The sequence below is a fragment of the Lepidochelys kempii genome, chromosome 9 (assembly GCF_965140265.1).
Source record: "Lepidochelys kempii isolate rLepKem1 chromosome 9, rLepKem1.hap2, whole genome shotgun sequence".
In the NCBI taxonomy this organism is placed as follows: domain Eukaryota; kingdom Metazoa; phylum Chordata; order Testudines; family Cheloniidae; genus Lepidochelys; species Lepidochelys kempii.
Window position 1 is genome coordinate 14793974 of NC_133264.1, and position 23206 is coordinate 14817179.

General features: G+C 39.3%; 1 protein-coding gene across 8 annotated transcripts in view; it reads right to left on the minus strand.

Moving 5' to 3' along the window:
- Positions 1-22518, minus strand: part of NLGN1 (neuroligin 1) — a 459420-nt gene extending 436902 nt beyond the window's left edge. For 2 of the 8 annotated variants that reach the window (XM_073359362.1, XM_073359356.1), the window contains exons 1-3: positions 22027-22518; positions 8473-9278; positions 7981-8040 (exon numbers count right to left, since the gene is read on the minus strand). In XM_073359362.1, coding sequence (XP_073215463.1) covers positions 7981-8040; positions 8473-8965 — 553 coding nt within the window. In that variant the 5' untranslated portion in view covers positions 8966-9278; positions 22027-22518. Of the gene's footprint in view, positions 1-7980; positions 8041-8472; positions 9279-18653; positions 18774-21452; positions 21784-22026 lie in introns of those variants that run through there. The other 6 variants (XM_073359359.1, XM_073359357.1, XM_073359358.1 and 3 more) reach the window with 6 other exon arrangements.
- Between the last annotated feature and the right edge of the window lie 688 nt (positions 22519-23206).

The window sequence follows — 23206 nt, forward strand, 5'->3', positions numbered from 1 at the left end:
GGAACGAGAGGAGAAACTCCCACTCTTATGGACCGTGGACTGGAGTGGGTAGTGAGGAGGAAAACTCCATGAGCTTCCCTTTGGGCAGTTTCCTGTAAGTTCTTCAATTAGGGATCCTAGCCCTTCCCCTGTGGAAGTAGTAGTAACTCAGTTCCCAATCCCTGAGCGATCCTCCAAACTAGAGACACAGGGCCCACTGTGCAAAGTCTCTGTGCCCACACACTGGTCATCTGCCCTCCAGCTGTCTGGCAGCATTGCTTCAATGGACCTGTGCTGCCAGGATCTCTCCCACCTCCCACTTAAAGGGGGTTCCACGGCACAGAGGGACTACTAAAAACTGTGGGCTTGATGCAAAGTCTGTTTAAGGTAATGAAAGCCTTTCCATGGCTTTGGATCAGGCCATTAATGCATCCTCAGGTTGCATTTCTTCCTCCCTCCCTCTGGGAAGGGATAGATCTCTGTGTGGAGAATCTCTCTCTATGTAAAGCCTGGAAGGACTATCCCCCACTGGGCTGAACCTCACATTGAGAGATTCAGAAAGACAGTAATTTTCTGCTCTTTGTAAAACATGCTTTTCCATCAGGGGGTTGCAGCCATTTTGCACGCATAAGACGACCAAGAGAAGCAAGGCTTTTAAGATGCTTTCTGTACCTCCTTTTCTCAAAAGAACATTGGATGGAGGGTTGTGCCTTTCACGTACATTTTACAACCAGTTTGTAATGTGGGCTGATCACTTCTGATATTTCCAATAAAACGGTATTTAAAACTTCAGAATCACCCCCAGTTCTTTTGTGCCACAGTTTAATGAAGACATTTGCAACATCCTGCAAGTACGTCATTATCTCCTATAATTATATAATTACAATTTTAATGAAATGATTGCATGTGCAGTAGATGCATAGATATAATTGTGGTAATTGCATAAATACCTGTTTCTCAGCTAACAGTTACTTTAAAGAAGGCCTTTGCAAAAAGGGTAAAATATGAGAAACTGAATCTTGCCAGGGAATGAATACAAATATGGTTTGTATTTTCTATATGATTTCACCCTCTAGATCTTCCATGTATATTCTTTTCCCCATACTGCATAATAATGAAAGGTTCAAAGATATATTTTAGTGAATATTAAATCACGCTAAAAGACTTTGATACTGTTTCTGATCCCAAAGCCCACTGAAGTCAATGGAGCCCTAAAACAGTGATCTTATGTGGCTACTCAGTACCTTAAACAAGAGATTGGGCCCTGAACTGCCATCTTTATACTGAAAAAGAAAACGTATGCAGTTATAGGAGAAGAATCAGTGTTTTCATTCATCTCTAGAAAGCAAGAACCAAATTCTGGATCGCTGCACAAATCCTGAGAAAACGGGCCTTGTGCAGGTATTTTCTACAGCAGCTGGGTATGGGAGAAGAAGCTATTGTTCAGCTTTTGTAAGCATTTAAGCACATGCTTAACTTTAAATATGTGAGCAGTCCCACTGAAATCAATGCGACTACTTACATGCATTAAAAAAAGTGCATTGCTGAATGGGGATTAGATTTCTTACAAGTATTTGCACATGTGTGTTACAATTGGATCACCACATTCCCTGATCCAAGCTGGGAAGGGTGGGTGAGATGCTATCATCATTTACCACAGTGCCTGAATTGTTTGATTTCTTGAAGGCTCATCTTTACTCTCTGCAGTAACATTTATTTTACCAGGTTTAGGGATGAAGGCACAGCCTAAAAAATGTGATTATGTTTAATTTTAGTTTGACTATGAGTCCATCTTGTGATGGCTACTAGGATGATCCGAGGAATGGAAAACTTGTCTTATGAAAGGAGACTCAAGGAGCCTGGCTTGTTTAGCCTAACTAAAAGAAGGTTGAGGGAAGATATGATTGCTCTCTATAAAGATATCAGAGGGATAAATACCAGAGAGGGAGAGGAATTATTTAAGCTGAGTACCAATGTGGACACAAGAACAAATGGATATAAACTGGCCACCAGGAAGTTTAGACTTGAAATTAGACAAAGGTTTTTAACCATCAGAGGAGTGAAGTTTTGGAATAGCCTTCCAAGGGAAGCAGTGGGGGCAAAAGATCTATCTGGCTTTAAGATTAAACTCAATAAGTTTATGGAGGAGATGGTATGATGGGATAACATGGTTTTGATAATTAATAGATCTTTAAATATTCATGGTAAATAGGACCAATGGCCTGTGATGGGATGTTAGATGGGGTGGGATCTGAGTTACTATAGAAAATTCTTTCCTGGGTATCTGGCTGGTGAATCTTGCCCATATGCTCAGAGTTTAGCTGATCGCCATATTTGGGGTCGGGAAGGAATTTTCCTCCAGGGCAGATTGGAAGAGGCCCTGGAGGTTTTTCGCCTTCCTCTGTAGCATGGGGCAGGGGTCACTTGCTGGAGGATTCTCTGCTCCTTGAAGTCTTTAAACCACGATTTGAGTACTTCAATAGCTCAGATGTAGGTGAGGTTTTTCAGGAGTGGATGGGTGAGACTCTGTGGCCTGCATTGTGCAGGAGGTCAGACTAGATGATCATAATGGTCCCTTCTGACCTTAGTATCTATGAATCTAAGCTGCTCAACACAGCTTGCTTTATCAGCTGCAGCAGTGGCTTTGGTCTGGACTCCAAATGCAGTTTTTGGCCAGTAGATATACAGACGGATCAAACCCCTGCCCACCACAAATAAAATCACCATAGAACACGTCCAATCCCCACCTAGCCTCTTCCCACTGCAAACTGGAGTTGAGGCAATCCTAGTCGAGTAAGGGCCTTCCACACCTTTAGCAGCTGGGGAAGGTAAAATGCAGCACTGAGGCAATTTCCCTTCCTTTGCCACGTTATTAATAAGCAGGCCAAAGATTGGAATTACAATATTTTTACTGTATTGTTAGTGTTTTTGATTCTCTGAAAAGACAAGTACCTGTTCCTAACAGGTAAGATGTGAACTGCTGTGCACTTAGAGACTGCCCCTGCATCGCTTACACATGAGTACTCTTTGCTCAAGTGAGCAGTCTACCTCAGTGGACTACCCAGCAGAGTAAGGAATTACTCTGTAGTGTAAGGGGGGGGGGGATGACAAGATCAGCCCTTAAATTTCATATCTGAATTAAGTGTATTTCTGAAGCCAAATAATGAGCTATAGCCAGGGGCAGATTTTGGCTGCTGCTTCAGTGGCATAGGAGAAGGGTCACTTTACCCTGCTCTTCTCCCCCCCCCCCCCGCACACTGCCAGTACAGACATAGCAGGAGGAGTGGGGAAGGGGAGAATAGCCATAGCACTTGGCTCTATGGAGATTCTGGATTGTGCTACAGTTAATAAGCAATCTAGGAAAGGCTGTCATAAGTTGGACCAACCCTGGAAGCTGCTCCAATTTATGTCTGGGGCCCCCACAGCAGCCCAGAAGCCAAGTCGTATAAAGATGGCCTAAAGGCAGCTTTGCCCCACTTCCCCTCGTGTGGACATTTGGTGCTGCCTCTTTCAGGAGATGCCGCGTGGAATCTGGCCTCAAGAGTTTGTTATTGCGAGCATGCAGAAATAATGAGCAAAATAAAAAAAATAATATTAACAAGTGGAAGGAAAATACTTGATATCCCAAAAACAAATCTCATTGATGTTAAGCTCATTAGAGTGGTAAGGTTCTGAATGCAGAGCAGAATTAACAATACTATAGATATCAAAGGAGAAAAAAAAAAGAAAAATCAGCGAAAGGAAGGGTAAGGCATGGAAATCTGACAAAATAAAGTAAGTGAAAGAGCAAAAGAATTATGAGTGTAAAGAATCTGAAAAAAACAAGAAAAAGATATTTGTAGTAATAATCAAGTTATAAGTGGATTATTAATGTTATAATTGAGGCAATCTTTAAGAACGGCTCGACAGAACATGGAGGCATATTTTCAGCTTCAAAATATATATAAAGAATTGCTAAGAATGGTACTTGTATCCGTGTATATTACAGAGAATAGGGGAATGAAGAGAATGAACTCAGGGGAATAATAATACAATAAGATTTGACAAAAGGAAAGCACAAGAATCAGAGCTATTGAAACGCTGAAAAGTCATCCAATCTGTTCCCCTGCCAATATATACAAATGCACCCCACCAGCTATTTTCTACAGTTTAGACAGCATAGCTCTAAGTACAAAATTCAGAAAGAACAGTTAAAATATTAGCTCACTGGCTTATTGCCTTCAACTAGTCCAAACAAGAAAGGGGGACGGGAGAGAGTCAGAACAGCTGTATGCTATTTAGAACAGTTTTATCTGGATATTGATATTTCAGAGCCCTGCATATCTGTGTGTGGGAGGATGTAGAAACTGAAAAGGTAAGCGCTAAAATCAGGAACGTTGGAATGAAACAAGTTTTAAACTGAACAGAATTAGAATAGGATTCCAGTCTGATAAAGTTACATCTATAGTCGAGGTATATGCCTCAAGCTTCTTTACAAAGTAATGACAGTGTGTTGGCCGCATTGCAGGAGCTCACAGGTTGCCTAAATAGCTGTACATTTAAACATGGCTTCCATCAGTACAGATGGCATTAGAGGTAGTTGGTGTTTGAAAATTCAGAGTCTGAAAAACCTTCTACCTCAAGCATTGCCTCTCTCAGAAAAACGACTGTAGAAAGTGTGCTAGAATTCAAGCATTTTACATTATTTCAAATGGGTCATTAAACTACTCATAGTCTTTGAAAACTGCCACCTGACCCTAACAGCTTTAGATTGTGAAGGGATGAAAGGGTCTGTACAAGACAATGTTTGGTTCATTATCTTCCTCCATGTATTACTAGTAGAGAGGTGCAACAGGAAATGCCTGTGTGGTGGCTAAAGAATGAAAAACAGGAACAAACAATACTTCAAACACCAACAAAAAATGGAACATTCTTGTTTTATGTAGTGCACTAGCGTTGGGGACCATGGTGCTAAATTAATGCCTGCTGGTACTGCAGGGATGAATCTGGCCTCCTGAGTCGTGTCAGACTGATTGCCTTTCAGTCAGGAGGCATCAGAGGTAAATCCTCCCAGTAAGAGCTTAATGCCAGACTTTCAAAGGTAGTAGGTGCCGAAAGCCAGCCTGTAGGCGAGGTATGAAAGCAAGAGGTTCCTTGTGCTTCCCCCTCCACCCACTTTTCCCAGGGAAAGACACAATCTGATCCTTAGTTCCTGGGAAATACTAGCTGAAGTAGATCTGTGTTCCTTACAAAAGGCGGCATAGTATGTCCTCAACTTCCACTGAAATTAGAAATGAGGGTTCTTGCAGGAGGTGGTCAGCATTTCGCAAGACCTGGTCCAAGATGACCAAGAGTGAGTATCACTGAAATATGCAAAATTCTGACAGGAACACAGAAGACACTATCAGATACAAGGCTATCTGAGCTAGCAGTCATCTTTATTTGAAGAAGACAGCTCAGTGAATTTACACAAATCTCAGTGTCCATCCCTTTCTTAGGTTACGTTCACTCCTGTTTATATGAACACTTGACACCAGGACAACCAGCATTGCCAAATTCTTTTAGGAAGCTTTGGAACAAACTAGCATGAAAAACAAGGCAGAACAAGTTAAGATAGGCTTCCTTCATTCCTTCTCAAATCCCTAAAATTTCTTATATTGCTAATGGCGCAGCGTTGTAAAGTTATTGATGCCATTCATAAAAAGCAACCGGGTGTGGTGGATTTTCCATCATTAAAAAAAAGTTTTAAATCGAGATTGGATGTTTTTCCAAAAGATCTGTTCTAGTTCAAACAGCAATTACTTCAGGGACAGTCTGTAGCCTGTGTGAAACAGGAGGTCAGATAACATGATCACAATGTTCCTTTCTAGCCTTTCAAACTATAGTGTCCATTACAATGTATAACGTAACTTTTAAATTCAGTTGCCTTTCATTACCATGCTCACCTTCCTGGGGCTTCTTTCTATCTCATTCAAAATGTTGAATTTTCTTACTAATTAACTGGCAATTTTATATAGTTAGTGATTGACTGATCCAGTAACTGCCACCCACCATTCTATGAAACTGAGTTAGGGCGATTCCTTTCAGTGCTTGTACCTAGGATCTAAAAGTGTGGATGAATAGCAGCTAGAGTTATTCTGGGTATGTCCTTCTGGGTATATATACCCTGTATGTACTGAAACAAACTACTATAGTCATAGCCCAGAGATGTGGATCTGAATTTGTCAGTGCGAAAAAGGTAAGCTTCTGCTGTTCTTCACTGTGCCATGCAGTGGATTATGGATTCAGTTGGAAGAGTAGCCACAATGTTTCAAATAATTATGTCTTTATTCTTTCAAGTTTATCTGCAAATAAATATGACCTTCTCACCTACAAGTCTCTCCCTTTTTCCCCTATTTCTTGATTTTTTTAAATATTCTCTAATAGAAATTTGTGTAATCTTCAGAAAATGAGGGGCCCTGCATCTTTATTTATGACAGTGTGAATCAACCTCTGTGTGATAGCAGGCAACAGTTGCTCAATTAATTACACATGCTTGGTGATTTGCATAACAACCACCACTGCAGCATCACACATTAGTTGAAGGACTGCAAATTATTGCAGTTATGAGAATTTGGAGATGGGAATAAGGGGTAATGTTCCCCAGAACACCCCTATTCTCTCTCCTTCCACCTTTGCTTGGTGTACTGCACTCCTACCAGACAGTCAGAGCATCTTTAAAGCACTAAGCAAAGTATAGAAGGATTTCCCCCCCTACCCCCCCAAATAAGACTGGCATGGAAATACACAGAAAACATTGTCTTCTGCCTAAAGTCCAGAAAACTGCACAAAGGAATAGGCCTAAGCCATTGATAAAGTCAGTATTTTCAGACCAGATGCTTAGGCTGCTGTTCTAAATTTAGGCATTTAAATAACAGCAGATGATTTTTCAGAGGTGCTGAGCCCTCCCCACTACCACTGAAAGCCAGTAGGAATTGTAGTTGCCCAGAACCTTTGAAAAATCAGGCCATGTTTATTTTGATGCATAAATATGAAGTTAGGAGCCTAAACATTTTGGCCTAAGGATTTAAAAATTATTTCTTGACATCGCCCTTTATGCTTAATTATGCAGGAGAATGACATGTGGTTCTTGGCAAATTATATGAAAAATATTATGTCAGAACAACGAGATTTCTGAATTTATATGCTGGTCTGAATATAATGTTAATATGATGTTTCTACTGTGGATTTAAGAGTAAAAGCAACTTCTAAATAATACATTGTTTCGCATGTTTTAAATTGTGTTCATAAGCATAGCTGTATACATTTTATACTGTACCTCAATAGCTTTGGGAATCTGCAAATGTTCACAAAAGAAATTTGCAAGTTCTCCCTTACTAACAGAACAAAGACTAATATTGGAAGACAAAAAATCAGCCAGGAGTTGTAGTTTCCAGGTTATGGGGTCAACATATTTTAACATTTCAGTACACCCCTAATAAGAGATTTCTAACCTTACAGATGAAGCAAAGGCAAACACACCCTCAATTCTTAAAACATATATAAGTTTCCTAAATGAGTTCTGCTTTGGGGAGCTTTCCAACCGCTGCTAGGGCTTAATCACTACATCACTGAAATCAGTGGGTATGGGAGTTTTGCCATGGATGGCAGTGGCAGCAGGGCAATCCCTAATGCATATGCACCACCCACTGTGCATGCATATTCTGTAGTTATACTTGAATGCCACTTCTCTAGACTAAGAGGTCAAAGTACAGATGGAACTTGTCAATACAGTCAGCACAAGACAGTACAAGAGATATAATCAGGTGTAACTGAGTTCAGGCTTTACAAACGTTATCCTCTCATCTACTTTAACTAGGTCTCTATTTAATTATCTTTCTGACTTCATTAAATACAAGATATTCCCTAACCTTTCACTTCACAGGATCAGCAATTAGCCTTTTTACGATTTGTTACTTGTTCTTCCTCTGCAAAGTTTTGTTTTTCCCCCATTTTTTTTTTTTGGTCCACTTTTATACATACCTCCTTTTCTACAAATTTTCTTGCCGGGTTTTCTGGCACATTCCTTGGATATTCTTTTGACTGAAAAATGAATAGAAGACTAGAAAATAAAATGGAGCTCCATCACAGACAGTAGGAGCATGCAACACCACTATCTAACTTAAATATGGCCTGCTTTTATTAGGTGCGGAGGATTCCCAATTTGTTGTGCCTGCACATGCAATGGATAAATGTTGATGCATCTTCCCAGAAGTCAGTGGGTGGGAATGAGAATTAGGTACCAACTTCAACCTAAAGTACACGTGCTGTGGGAGAAAGAAAATGAGCGTAGACAGGGAAAAAAAATTATATCGGAATAGATGCATACACAGAAAAAGCAGCATGCATACATGTAAAATGCTGGCATGCAAACAAGGAAAGCCATGCATGCTACCAGTACATGTGAATTAATACTGTTAAACCTTAGAATAGGAAAATAAAAAGGTCTCCTTGTTTTGTCTGCTATTAACTCACCATCCTCAGTTGGGACATATATATTTAAATAGAGGCAGTCTTCACTCTGATCTTGTACATAGGTAGAAACTACATCCAAGTTATTAGTAAACCACACAGGGAGCATGACTTCGGGCAATCTGCCTTCTATAATGTTCTGCGGACACACTGGAGCAAACTGAGTAGCATTTTTGATATCTGACCATGGAGATGGAGGTTCAGGAGGTTGAAAGCGATGCTCTCCTACTGGTGGGGCAGCATACGGAACCCCAAGAAACTGAATAACAGGCCCCAAAATTTCATTATTAAGTTCCTTCTTAATCCCTCTTATCTTGCCAAAGTTGGTGGTCACGAGTGGGTCAATATCATCCAATTTTTGTGAGGACACAGCTGCAGCATGAAGCAAAAATCCAAGTATACAAAGAACGAAAGTGGCATCCAATCCCATGTGTAATAGACGGACCATCATCGCTCTCCATACGCAGTTCAGCCACACAGATCTTGGAAGGGCCATGGTCCCACATTAGTTGTATAGCTACAATGAAGCAATCTTATTTGTATCCACTTGTGTAAAAACAGGGCAACCGCAAGAAATGGATCAAGTTTCCTAAATATGAGCCTGTCAGAAAAATCTCAAAAGGCTTTTCACACGGCAAATGTCTTCCATTGATTCCACACTTATTGAAGCAGCATCTTCACACAGCACTATTTATCAGACTACATCCTATTGACAATTCTGTTTTCCATAGTAGCAATATGCAGAGAGCGGCCATTTACTGCAGATTTCCCTCTTATAAATCAAATCCAATTAGCTGCAGGTCTATATCCTGGAGAAAATGAAAATAAATCATTAGTAAGAAAGAGCTAATATGGGCAGAGTGATAACTAGTTATTTTACAAGTTATTGCACACATATTAATATTTGCTAGAGCCATGTAAGTAAAATTCTACAGTAGGTAGTTTATGGGTTCCATGAAATGACGGGTGAACTACTGATTATTGGATTATTTACAGTGTCTCCTCCTTAGTTTACAGAGTTTTTCAGAAGAAACAGACCTCATAAAAATGCAGTGTTAAAATGCACATTCCTAAAAACAAACAAATTGCTTCCAGATTAAATATGTTTTACCATGACATTTTTATATGACTTAACCGGCCCAAATTCCATTTTAAACTTGTTAGCAGAGGTTGGTTTCTCAACAGACAATGGAAACCATAGATCAATTATTTTATTAAATCTCAATACACAGTAAAAGCAAGTCAGATCGGTATGCTGAATGCTAAAACAAAGTAACTTATTTCATTAAAAATAGATTACACGTACATATAAGAAACACTCATTTGCCCATTTTAAAATGTAATTTATAATTCAAACATTGAAGCAACTGGAGGGAAAAAAACCCCAACTTTGTGCAATATTTTATAGGGTACAACATTAAATACTTTCTCTGATGACCTCTTACCATGAATTTATCTCTGATAGCGAATGGAAAATCAGGATGTAAGGATTTTGACACTCATTGTGGCCAGAGAAACAATCTTTACAATAATTAACTTGATTTCCAAATATTCACAATACAGGACCAGATTCTGGTCCTTCTGAAGTCAAAGCAATACTCCCACTGACTTCCAAGAAGCAGGATTGGACCTCAAAGGCTGCTTCTTTTGGAAATTATTTGAAAAAGGGAATGGACACACAAAACAAAGAGAGTTGACTGTGTATCACAATTCTCATTTATGGCCCGATTCCTTGCATATTATTGACTGCAGTGAAAAGTGTGTGTGTGCAAGGAATGCAGAATCAGTTCCCCCTACGCTTAATTTGCAATACAACCATTTAAATGCTCCCACAAGTCCTGATTTTTCAAACACCAGTATATCTACTGCACAATAGCCTAGAAAAATAATCTGTTAGGATCAGAAACTATATAATCTGGAATCCCAGATTCTATTTTCAACTCTATTTTATCACAAAGGTTGTGATACAGGGACGGTGATGCAGTAGTTTTGAAGATTGCTTAGAGCATACCATAACATCTTTCCTTTTCATGTTAATCACATTGCCAACACAATTTACAATATACTTTAATTTTAAATACAGTATAATGTACAAAGTAACAGGATAATCTTATACTCATTGTAAAACAATGTGTAATGTACAGGAAATGAGTTTTACTTAGTACACGCCACATTTTGAAACACATTTTGAGACAGCATTGGCAGCTTTAATGAAAATTGTTTTTATCGTGTCTATACACATGGAAGAGGGAATTCAAAAGAAGAGCTTGTCTAACAGACAGACTGCCCTGCAGTTTGGCTTATTAAAAAGGAGATTGTAAAAGCTATATAGGACAGCAGGAGATTTGGTTCATGTCTAATATTCCTTTAGCTCTGAAAAATCTATCTCAGAAGGCAATAAGGAGATAGATGTAGCTTTGACAATTTCACCACTCTCTGCTAATTCTAATACCTTTTGCTGTGAAACTATATTAACATACAGAAGACAGGCTTATGCCCATCATTCTTCTGTTTCAAATTCTCAGTATTTGTTGGAAACACACAAATTTACTTGCACAAACTATTGCTGAAGGTTAATGTATGCATTTCAATTTAGCTTAATAAACATGTGAAAAATGACACCCAGACAATTGCATCTTGTGAGATTTTTGTTTTGTCACCTTTCAGATTTTGGAGACAGCAAGAAATTTCTTGACCAGGAGTAAGAACGTGGTATTTCAGAGACTGAAGAGCAGTGGTCAGTGCAACCTCCGAAGTCTAAATGAGAAAGTTGCTTACTCAAAAGTTGCAATTTTGGTGGACAGTGATAGGCCAGTAAAATATTTCAAACTGCTTGTATTAAATCCATCTAGTTAAGTCTCAAAATCTTGTTTTTTCTCAGTGGTAAAGGAATGTGCTCTGCCCTCTGCCTCTCTCCTCCCAAAAATTCTGATGTTCTCTATTTAATAATAAGTACTTCACAGGAGTAGCTGTCCCACTAAATATGTGGTTTGGGGAATGTCTAAGGAGAAATCAAATTTAACAAAGCAGCACCAAATAATTCCTTCCTTTCTTTTTCATTTTGAGCAGCTGAGTCAGTTCAACATGGAAAATTACCAAGGTACGCTTTAAATAACAGTTCATTTAGCAGACTCCCTTCTCTTAAAGTGTCAAAGCTATTTTTCAGTTACCAAGACAAGCACTTTTTTGGTATACTCCAGTATCAAAAAAGATAAATCTAGGAACCAAAAGCAGTTGTCTTAAAAATAACATAAAATTAAATAGTCAGCAGTAGTCCCCCTAATAGTTCAGATGTCGGAGGGTTTCCCCCTCGTTATTAAACTATTTCCATAAGTGTAGAGCTGTGGTTTTAAACCATGCCATTGGATGTCATGCCCAGCAGCTAAACAGCGATAGTGTCATTCTGCCACTCACGGATAAAGCTATGATGTCATAGATCAAAAGGAGGCTGCAGTGATAAGAACATAAATCAATAATCTGTTTGGCTATTTTTATTAATTAACCCTTACTGGTTAGCAGGAGCCAGCAGAGTCAAAGGGTGTATAATCCAGTAGGTGGGAAAAGGCTTCCGGCAGCAATGTCCACACATTCCAGTATCTGCATTTATGTTTCTTTTTTAACAGGCTTTTTTTCAATAGTTAAGGGAGTTGTTTATGGAGAAGTAGTAAGAGATCTGACCTCCTCTGGATAGTCCACTTCTGGGATGGCAGAAATAGTGCATTATTTCAGCCCTATGAAAGCTACCCTCAGATACAAAGATTGTTTACCTTATTCAAGTTCTTGTGGAACTCTAACACAAAGATCTACTTGTTAGTAGTGAGGTGACCTCAAGACAGGCTGGGACTGTTGCCTGGAGCACATCTACCTGTTCTACTTAATTGTTGCCAGAAACGTTTTTTAGACCCCAGCATGTGTTCCCTGTATAGCTTTCCCCTGGTACCTGCACTGAAGCGGACTGGACAGGAACCAGTAGGGAGAAAATAAGTCTTGTGTGTGTGCATTACTATCAGAAGCAGCAATGAGCAAGCATGTGAATGAGCAGGATGGCGGGCTGGAAAGTAAGATACCTCAAATTGCTCACCACTACTGGGTAAGTCGCAGAGTTTAAAGACAATCATTCATGCCTGTGGCATAAGAATATACTGAGGTCTAGACTTAAAAAATCATCGTCAGTTATCACGGAGTAAATCACCTCTAACATATAAAATTTATTCAATAAATTATTTCATGGGTTTGGGAAATTTCTGAGCATATTGAGATTTTCTATATATTGTTTTTCAAAATTATTTGATTTTTTTTTCTGAATTTCATTTACTTTATGTCCCCAATCCTGACTGACAGCAGACAAGCATTCCCCATAGCTCAGGAGCCAGCATGCAAAGATGGCTTTAGGTCACATTGGTGCTCCTCATGACCTGAACAATTCTGGAACAGACCAGTCCCCCAGCATAATTTAGAGCAGCCTAACTGCTCCTCACCACTTAATTTCATGCCTGAGGGGTGCTCTAAATTGCACCAACTGCTAATAGCCTCAGTGGACTATTACAGCAACTGAGTGAGATAATAAAACTACCTGGCTAAGTCGCCTTTCCCTTGGACACATCCTCTGTGCCAGTTATTGGAAATGGGGTGGCAGAGGAGTTGCTATGGCAGCTCTACACAACCTGGGGTAAGTTATTCCATCTTTGGGGCAGACTTGAGCTAGAGAACTAGCACACAACTGCCCTAATGTAGCCCATAAAGTATCCCATAACTTGACCCTTTCCACAAGCATTTGTGCAACTCTTGCACAAATGTTCATGGAAAGTGAACACAAAAGGGACCTGAACACCTTCAAAGCAATTTCCTTTCAAAACTCAAACAAGTTTGCAGAGCACTGCACCATTCATCCTCCTTCTAGTGACATCCACCTCAAATGATAACTAAAAAGCAAAAACATTACTTCATGTTGACAAAAAAAAAGTATAAACTAATGTTAGACAAAAACAAGAATGTTATAGGCAGGATAATACACGGCACTAAAAAAAGATTATACTTCACCAGAGGGATATGCTGATTGCAAACATTATCAGGTAGGCTAAAAAGATATATTCTATTCTGGGGTTTGCTCTCTCTTTTCTAACATTTTTCATTGCTTGAAGAAAAAAGTTTTGAAACAAACATTTCTCATTTTCTTTCTATCTGATACTAAAGTCTGAAACAAAATTCTGCTCGTGTGTACACAAGTATAGTCAATGGATTTAACTCAGAAAAGGAATTGTTCCTACATCTTTTTAAAGAAAATTACTTTTCTTCTATCCACGTGAATTTAATGCATTGAAATCTGTCAAACTGACAGCACTAGAGACTGCAGTCCTTCTATATACACCCAAGAGATGTACAACACAGGCTACAACAATGCATGCTTCCCCACACTGTCTTGCCCATGTGTCTCACCATTAGAGTACACCTGCTTTCGAAAGAAATTCAGTATCCAAACCCATTCAAATCTTTGCTCTCTGCTGAAACAGCCAACAATGGTGCCAAATGTTATGTTGGCGATTTTGATGTGGTCACCGGCCCACCAGGAACTGATCTGAGACCACAAAGGTTATTCCACACAAGTCACCCCATAACTATCAGATGGTAAGAATTTTCAGACAGGACTAGCTGTCATCAGATAGAACCCATTATTTAGAAGTGATTGGCTCTGTTCCTATATACCTATGAGCCATCCACTCCCCTTTATTTAACATTACATCTATATTTGTAAACAAAGCCATATGTTTTATTTTAGATGCATAATTAGTAAGAAATATACAATTTTATATGTAATATACATGTATAGATGTAATATACATTCTATATACAAAGTGTTAATAAACAGCTATGTTAAAACAAAAGGGGAACGCATATTAAAACTTGTTTTACATTTTTCAACCTCATTATATATTTGTTCTTCCTATTATTGGGCACATTTGCTAATTACATTATCAAATGTTGTCTTTAAATACTTTTCTGTAACTTAGATTTACCAAGATAGCAACACTTATAGCAAGTCTCATGGCATAACGTCATTTACTTCTTATCTTCCATTTTCTGATATCAATAACGATTTTTTTAAATATTCCTACTCCTTAGCTAAAGTAATTGTTTATATTACCATAAGTTGGCTACTATGTTTAACATGTAAACTAGAACTGTCTGACATTTTGCACAGTAAACAGGCAACGAAAATGGTGATTTTACTCAGAACAGAAAGAATAGATAACTCTGTCACTTGTGTGTAAAGTTTAGACAGTTAAGTAATACAGATTTAAATTAAAAATGACAGATGCACTGGCTTGGAATATAATGGGTAGTGAAGTGAACCTTTATTCCTTTTAGCAGCTTATGGTTAACTCTTAAATGGACTAAATATTATACTCAATTTGAATTATATAACTATTCTGCAAAATACAATATACAGTTGATTACCATGCTCATATCAACAGTGTGCTTCTGGACTTGAGAATTTTTTGGCTTGGTCTAGAAATTTAGATGATCTTGTTTTAATGATAGATCCTATGGGAGGGAAAATGCCCCAGATATTTCTCATGTGAGTTCTTTGATACAGAAGACTTCCTGTATTTGAAGATTACAATTAATTTAATTCTCTACTGACCAACATTTTATGAAACATTCACATGCTCCATTATCTTAAATCAAATCTGATCAGTCTTACATTTCATTGTAGAATTCACAGCTAGAGAGCCCCAATCCTGCTCCCATTGAAATAACCAGAAGTTTTGTCATGGACTTCAATGGGTGAAAGATTAAGCACTAAAATCCGTACTGAACTTTGATGAATAAAACATACTTACGGCCAAATCTTGATTCAACAGGATTAATCCTGAGTAGATGAACAGAATCTGACCCTTTATCATTGCCCTTTAATATATGTTGATCAAATAACCCATGCTTTCACATCAAACATGTAGGAAACATGCCAATTTCTGCATTTTTCTTATCTTTCAACATTAAGCATTTGAGATACACGAAGTCAAACACAATTGTCTGCCAAATCCTGTAGCTTGCAGGAGAACTCTGAGGCAAAAAGGATAGTATGTGCAGAGACTCTGGCTATGGATTGTTCTTCCATCACAGCACCACACAGTATCACCACCAAAGCATTCCAAATCCATATTTGTGGAGCTAGATCAATAGCTTTTTCAATTCAGTACACAAATAAATGCAGTGTATATATCTGTGCTACACCAAAAAAGGAAACATTGATATCATTACCCCAGAATCAGATCTCAATTCCATCAATGCAACTGAGATCAGAATCAAATCAAAATATAACTTTGCTGAGCACAAAGCTGTCACCTCTAACTATAGTTCAGAATCTAGAGCAAGGGGTTTTTGTGTGCTATAGCCACACTTAAAGCCCTGTAGAATACACGCTACATTTAATATTAGTATTAAATGGACCTATCATCTATTTTAAGATTCCATTTCCTGTGATGTATCATTCCGGGTTTTGATTCTTCATCTGTAGCTGTAACTTCACTTGTATTTGCTCTAAAATGAATTTCATGCTTAGCTTGTTTTTCTTAATTAAACTTTCTTTAGCAGTCTCTAATATGTGTATTATTAAAACTCATTAAGTCCTATTCATGCTTGCCTGTCACTTTTGACTTCACGTTCATATACTGGACTGCTCTGTTGCTTTATAAAGGAAGAAAACTAAATAATAAATATGAGAACTTGAACGTTTTATGAGCATCAGTATGAAAAAGTGGCTGCAAGGCCATAAGGTTTCACACAAAAAAACATTACAGCTAAAGCTAACTTGCTGACACATCTCTGATCTATAAAATCTGCAGTAATGGCAGCAGTAAAGTGTTGTGCCACAGACTGGAGATTTTTCTCTCACATGAAATAGACATAGCAGAGACTATCTTTACTGTTGTAAAAAAATTAAAAAAATTTCTCAAAAGCTTAGTGTATAATGCTATTAAATGTCTGCAGTGATTTACTCTTTCCATTTGACTTCATGTTTAGCTCCTACTCTTCAGCTGGCTGTCCTGTTTTCCTTGTCCTTTGCTACTTGGGTGAAGAAAGATACCTAATTAAGTTACAGCAACCTAGTCTCAGGTCTTCTTATGATCATGTTGGCCATGATTCCTGCAATAAGAAATACTTTGAAACCAGGAAGCACCAGTTCTCTTCATACAAGAATTTGAGGACTTTATTCTCCTCTCACACCAGGCGTAAAACAGGAGTAACTCCACTGACTTCAGTGACGTTACATTGGTGGGATCAAGAACTAAAAACATTCATTTTGTTTTATATTGTATTATTCCTCTTAAATGTGATTGTTATGGAGTTACACACTATTACTAATATGTGGATGAATCTTATGGGAAAATGACATTTTCCACTTTCAATTAAACAAATAAGCTTTTTTATTATTATTATTTAAAGCATCTATCATTAAAAAATGACTGAAATTCAACTCTTGCAGCTTACCATATAACCAGCCATGTAAATATTGAGCTATTCTTTTCTAAATCACTTAAATGGACAATTCAAGTACAAAGTGCAACGCCAACCTGTTTCCCTCATTAACGCATTACAACCAGTTCCAACAAGTATGCTAATACCATCTTTATGAAAGTGAATTTTGGAACATTTTTAGGAAATATTAAAAAAAAAAGTTTGCCCTTTACATTCATTGTTCAATTAAAGGAACTCAGATAACTTGAAATATAGTCATCTTGCCCCCGCCCACAAACTGTGTCCCCCTACACCACTTCTGTGGTTTTAAATCACACATTCCCAATTTTAAAGATGGCTTTTCTTTCTTCTTTCTGTGTGAAACATCCAAGCAAACACCAATGGAAACTAACAGATTCAGAGGCTACAGTGAATGCGAAAAGCATTATATACACAAAGGAAAGAAGTTTTAAAAGTGGGGAGGGTAATTCTCTAAACCAGGGGTGGGCAAACTACGGTCCGAGGCCGGGTCCGCCCCTCAGGGCTTTGGATCCGGCCCACGGGATTGCTCCCCACGGTGCTGCAGGCGCCGCTCTCAGAAGTGGTCGGCACCACGTCCCTGAGGCTCCGTGGGGGGAGGGGCAGAGGGCTCCGTGTGTTGCCCTTGCCTCCAGGCACCGCCCCCCACAGCTCCCATTGGCCGGGAACAGGGAACTGCGACCAATTAGAGCTTCGGGAGAGGTACCTGGAGGCGTGGCAAGGGCAGCACACGGAAGCCCTGTGTTCCCCGCCTCCCCCAGGGGCCGCGCAGGGACATGGCCCCAGTGCGCACTGCTGCCACCCTGGAGCCACTTTAGGTAAGCGGCGCTGGGCCGGAGCCCGAACCCCTCCTGCACCCCACCCCCCAACTCCCTGCCTGCAGATTGCACCCCTCCTGCACCCCAACCCTTTCCTCTGAGCCCCCTGCCACACCCCGCACCCCCATGCACCAACCCCTTGCCCTGACCCCCCTGCCACACCCCTCCTGCACCCCAAAGCCCTGCCCTCCCTCCCGCAGTCCACACCCCTCCTGCACCCCTGCCCTGAGCCCCCTCCTGCACTCCACACCCCTCCTGCACCCCAACCCCCTTCCCTGAGCCCCCTCATATACCCCACACCCCTCCTCTGCCCCAACCCCGTGCCCTGAGCCTCCGCCACACCCCACACCCCTGTGCACCCCAACCCTCTGCCCCTCCCACACCCCGCACTCCCTCCCACACCCCAACCCCCTGCCCTGCATACAATTTCTCCACCCAGATGTGGCCCTCGGCCCAAAAAGTTCGCCCACCCCTGCTCTAAACACTTTCATTCATAGTAACCTAACCTTTTACTTGTAACAGCAGTGGCAAAAAATGTTTAGATGTAAGTCTGAGGCCAGATCCCCAAACCAGTGTGAATTGTTGTGGGTCCATTTTCACCGAGAATCCACCCCATGATTTTTATGTAGGCAATGTCCCTTTAACATTCTTTAGGTAAAAACTGATTTATTTTAGAGGTTGCACAGAAAAACAAAGCAACCCTAAGCAAATACACCCATTACATCTCTGCATGAAATGTAACAAACAGATAGCCATTAGTTAATCAATTGATAATCATGAAAAGCAAGTCTTTTGGAAAACATATCGGTCTTCAGAGGCAGGTGTAAATACAAAGCTGAGTCACTAAGAAGTCAGCAGGATTCTCACCTGTAATACCAATAGTGACTGGGGGAAGATTAATGCCATCGCTTGTCACTAAAATTACAGGATGTGCTTTCAACATGCAATGGTTCCTGAAGTTTTCCCAACCAGCTCCCTCTTTCACCATCCACTTTCTCCCTCTCTTTGATACAAGCTCTTCTGCAATAAATACCAATGCATCACAGTTAAAATGCATGTTCCCTTATATGTTTAAATGCATTTCTTCACAACAGACATACATGGAATATATTGATGTAAAAAAATACAAAAAACATTTAATCTTCAGCCATCATCTGAAGAATAAATATTTTTGTCCTCTATCTGCTACCCCTACAATTTTAGGGATGGTTAGGATACTGGTAAGTAATGGACATAGTACTATATACCAGAACAGATTTTATTGCAATTATTCCTGCACATACATTTTAAAAATATCTTCTGCAACACTTTCTAATGAGCATCTGGCAATGTGTGGCCTTTTCATTATCCACTTTCAGAGAATGACTGCATTATGCTCATCATTCTTTTTCAGTATTTAATTTTTAAATGATTTCCTTCCGTGTGATTAAAAAAACCCACAAATACCGCAACAAACAAGTGATTCAAAGCAGGCCGGAGATCTATAATACAGATCTATTAGTAGAGAATATATCTATTAATAAAGAAAGGGATGGCTACAAATTAAATTCATCTCTCAGCTGCTGCTGCTTCTCTCTTCCCCCCACTCCATTCTAACAATAGTGTAGTGTGTGCTTATGTATGAGTCAGTGGTTATGAAATATGCAAATTGATAAAAATAAAATAAGCACCATCCCCAAGTCTTTCCATCCACTTTCAAATGAATTTATCAAGCTCCTACTCAATCCTGCTCTTTAAATCACCCTCCTCAACAGACTGCTCCACCTCCAGCCATATAACCCTGAGCATGCCCACTTTGTTAAGAGGGTTAGCCAGGATATTATCTCTTTTTCCTATGAGGGGGTAAAAATATCCCAAAATCAGTTTCAGCCCAACCTTCTTGTTCATTTCCACCTAACAGTATTGTCATAAGCAGCCTGTATTGCCTTCACTAGCTTCCTTTGCTGATTCCATATGTCACCCAGAAGGGAGTTGTTCCACCAAATCCTGCTTCTCAGTACACTTTAGCATGATTATGTTCAGGCTCATCCTTTCTTCCAGTCACATTCTGCACGACATATCATAGATTAAGAGAATGCCTTTTTCCTTCATACATATCTACATTCTCCTCATCCTGTACTGCAAAAAGGCCATTAATTTAGAACATTACTTCAGTCTATTGCTTTCCTCTAAGAAAGCTGGTGACAGTCATCAAAGGTAGCTGAGGTGAGAGAGGAGTAAACTTTATATCGGGGCAATACTCTGGAAAAAAAAAAGTTACAAGGCCAAAATTTTCAGAGGTGACTAACTCTGAGCTCCTAAATCCACACATAAAAATAAAAAGGAATAGATTGATTTTTCAGGTGCTGATCCCACACAATTGTCACAAAAGCAGGCTACTTTAAATATGAATTTAGGAGCTTAGCTTTAGCTACCCAGATGTTAATATTGTAGCCCATGTTTTTAGGTGTACATGTGTTTCATGCATGTGGATAAGGTAAAAGGCCATCTTGCACCATTTATAAGGATTGTGCTATTTCATAAGTATCCTTTATTTGAATTAAGCACCAAGAAAAGAGTAAAAGGAAGTATGAAGAGCTCATAGTGTTCCTCGTTCACCAATAATCAATCTCTAAATACACTGAAATGCTCCTTCTGTAAAACAAAACAAAAACAAAAATATAACAAGCAACCAGGTGTTTAGAAATCCCCGAAAATTTGTTTTCCGTACGTTCACAAATATATGTTTTCTAATGTGAATCACCTGTCCATACTTACTGGTACAGGCAGATACCTCAAATGCATCTGTATAAATGCAAATATCTTCAGTGAAAGGCACTGCCTTAAAAATGTTTGCTGAAATAACTTGCTTGAGTTCATGCTACAGGGAACAGTTTCGTTTCAAATTCATGAGACATTTAAGTGTGCTAAAAACATGATATTTGATATATATTGCAGGCACAAGATGTGTCCATTTTATATGAATGCATGTTAATGCCACAGTTCTTAAAACTAAAAAACAAACCAATCTTAAAAAAAAATCAAACTAAAAATATAACCCCTAAAAAAGGTCACTAAATTGAGAAGGGGAAAATGGTTTCTTCTGATCATGGTACCTGCTGCAGCAAGAATGTCACAGTTTATTCAACCTGTGTTTTGTTTAAAACAAACAATTATTCTAATACAATCGCTTTGGAACCATATTCATCCTCAAAATGATATGGATAAACACTCTTTCTCCTGATTCCAAGGTAACTTCTAGCTTTAATGAGAAGTCAATTAATATTAAGTAATCTGACTGATTGATTTTCATTAAACCTGCTGAAAATTGAGTTTGCTTCAGCAAATCAAGATAAGGCCCTAGTGCATTTTCCAGTGGAAGAGAAAGAGGAAGAAGGAGTCCTGAACACCCAGGATTCAGATGCAAGAAGATGTCTGAAGGGGGAAAAAAACAAAACCATCCTTCCATCAGGCACGGCAACCTAGCAGGAGGCACTGTATTGTCCTGATGCATCAGAAATGCAACTCGGGGTTGCACGATGCACACAACAGCTCAGTGCATGGGCAAAAATCAAGCTGGAACATCTACTTATTTAAAGAGGGAGGGGAGAATAAAGTTAGCCCTGGCTGCAGTAGGGAGAGCAATGCGTGCGATTGCAAAGGAGAGGATCCAAACATATAGCGTACCCTACTTCTAGGTGATACGGCGCTGCCTTCTGTGCGTCTCTCTCTCTGTACGCGGCCAAATCCCCCTGCAAAGATTTCCCCAAGCAGCAGCAGGGCAAACACTGGGGCGATCCCTGCATCCGGCTCCTTCCAGGCATCGAGGCTTGCTCTTGTAAGTTACACAGGCAAAAAAAATCTACCAGATAGGAATCAACCCCAAGCCCTGTCTTCCAGGCGAAGTTGCAGAAGCTAAAATGCCAGTCTCTTTGCACACACGCACGACTGTTTTGCTAGTCGGGGGAGAGGCAAACACTGACCGTTTGGCAGCTGTGCAAAATGCCTATGAACTCACTATCCCTCCACCCCTAAGCAGAGAAGCCCCTGATTGCATCCCCTTCTTATTATAGCAGGAACAGATCCGCCCTCGCCACCCTAATAACAGAAACCGAGATTTAACCCCTCATGAAACACTCACACAGACAGACAAGGGCACCGCATTGATTCCCCCCGCCCGCCCCCAAATAATTCAAGGGGTCAATTTGCTATCCCATCGCACCGCAAACACCACACCGTTGAAAAGCAGCAAAGTATTTACCAGTTCACAGTGGCTTTTTGCAATCACAGCTAAAACTGTCATTCGCTGGATTCGAGCCGTTATCCCCTTTTTAAAGCAGCTGTAACCCCCAGGTTTTTAAATCATCCCCCGGACACTTCCAAATGGCATCGATTTATATAATTTTTTTTCCCTCGCCCAAAATTGGGACGAAAAAATCCCCATCCGGAATTCATCATCCTGTGTAGCAAGCCACCTCCATTTAAATCCGACCATCAGGCAAGAAATAGAAATGATCAAACGTTACTTCTTTTCAGCTGCAATCAGATAATCCTACTAATCCAATAGATTTATCTTGATCTGAAATTGCCCTCCAGATGAATCCCCTTTGCTTGATGTCCAGTTGTGTGATTTCAGAGCACTGTTGGGTGACTGAAGGAGGTTGTGTGTGTGTTTCTTTTCTTTTCTTTTTTTTTTTAAAAAAATCTTTTTTGGATCCTGGATGCGGTGCTCGCTAAAAAAAATGCCGAGAACCTTGGTTTTCCTCTATTACAGGTTTCAACTCCAAATTGCTGTTGGATGAAAAATAATACAAAGATACCCCTAGTGGTCAACAGCTGAATGGCAAGAGATCTTACTCCAAAAGACAGCCATCTGCTTACATAAGTTCAATTTTAGGAGGCTGTTCAGCCTTGTTAATTAACAATGTCTCTGGACAATGAATAACTTTAATAGTGCAAAGGCTACACAATAAATGACTTGATTTTAAAACTTTTTTTAAGTTTAAAAAGCTGTATTGGATTTTTACAAAGTATTCATTCCAAGGAAAAAAATTATGCACCTGCTTGTAATATATATATTACATATATATATATATCTTTTGCATATACATAAGAATATTATTTCATGCAAACAATTTAGGTGCACATCACTTAATTTCAGGTTTGTACACATTCACACACAAATGTATGAAATTATGCAGATATAAGTTACATCTAAAAGAAAAAGTCTGCACAATATACATATTGTGTATATACAAGAATATTATTTCATATAAACATACATTGGTATGAAATAGCAGCTATTCAGACCCATTTTATTTGAAAAAATCACTATCTGGACATCATATATTTGTGACTATTTCCCTTCCATTGTTTTTGAAAGCTTTTTTTCCTTTTTGTTACTTTTTAAAATTGAATTTGCCTGCTTTGCATATTTAAAT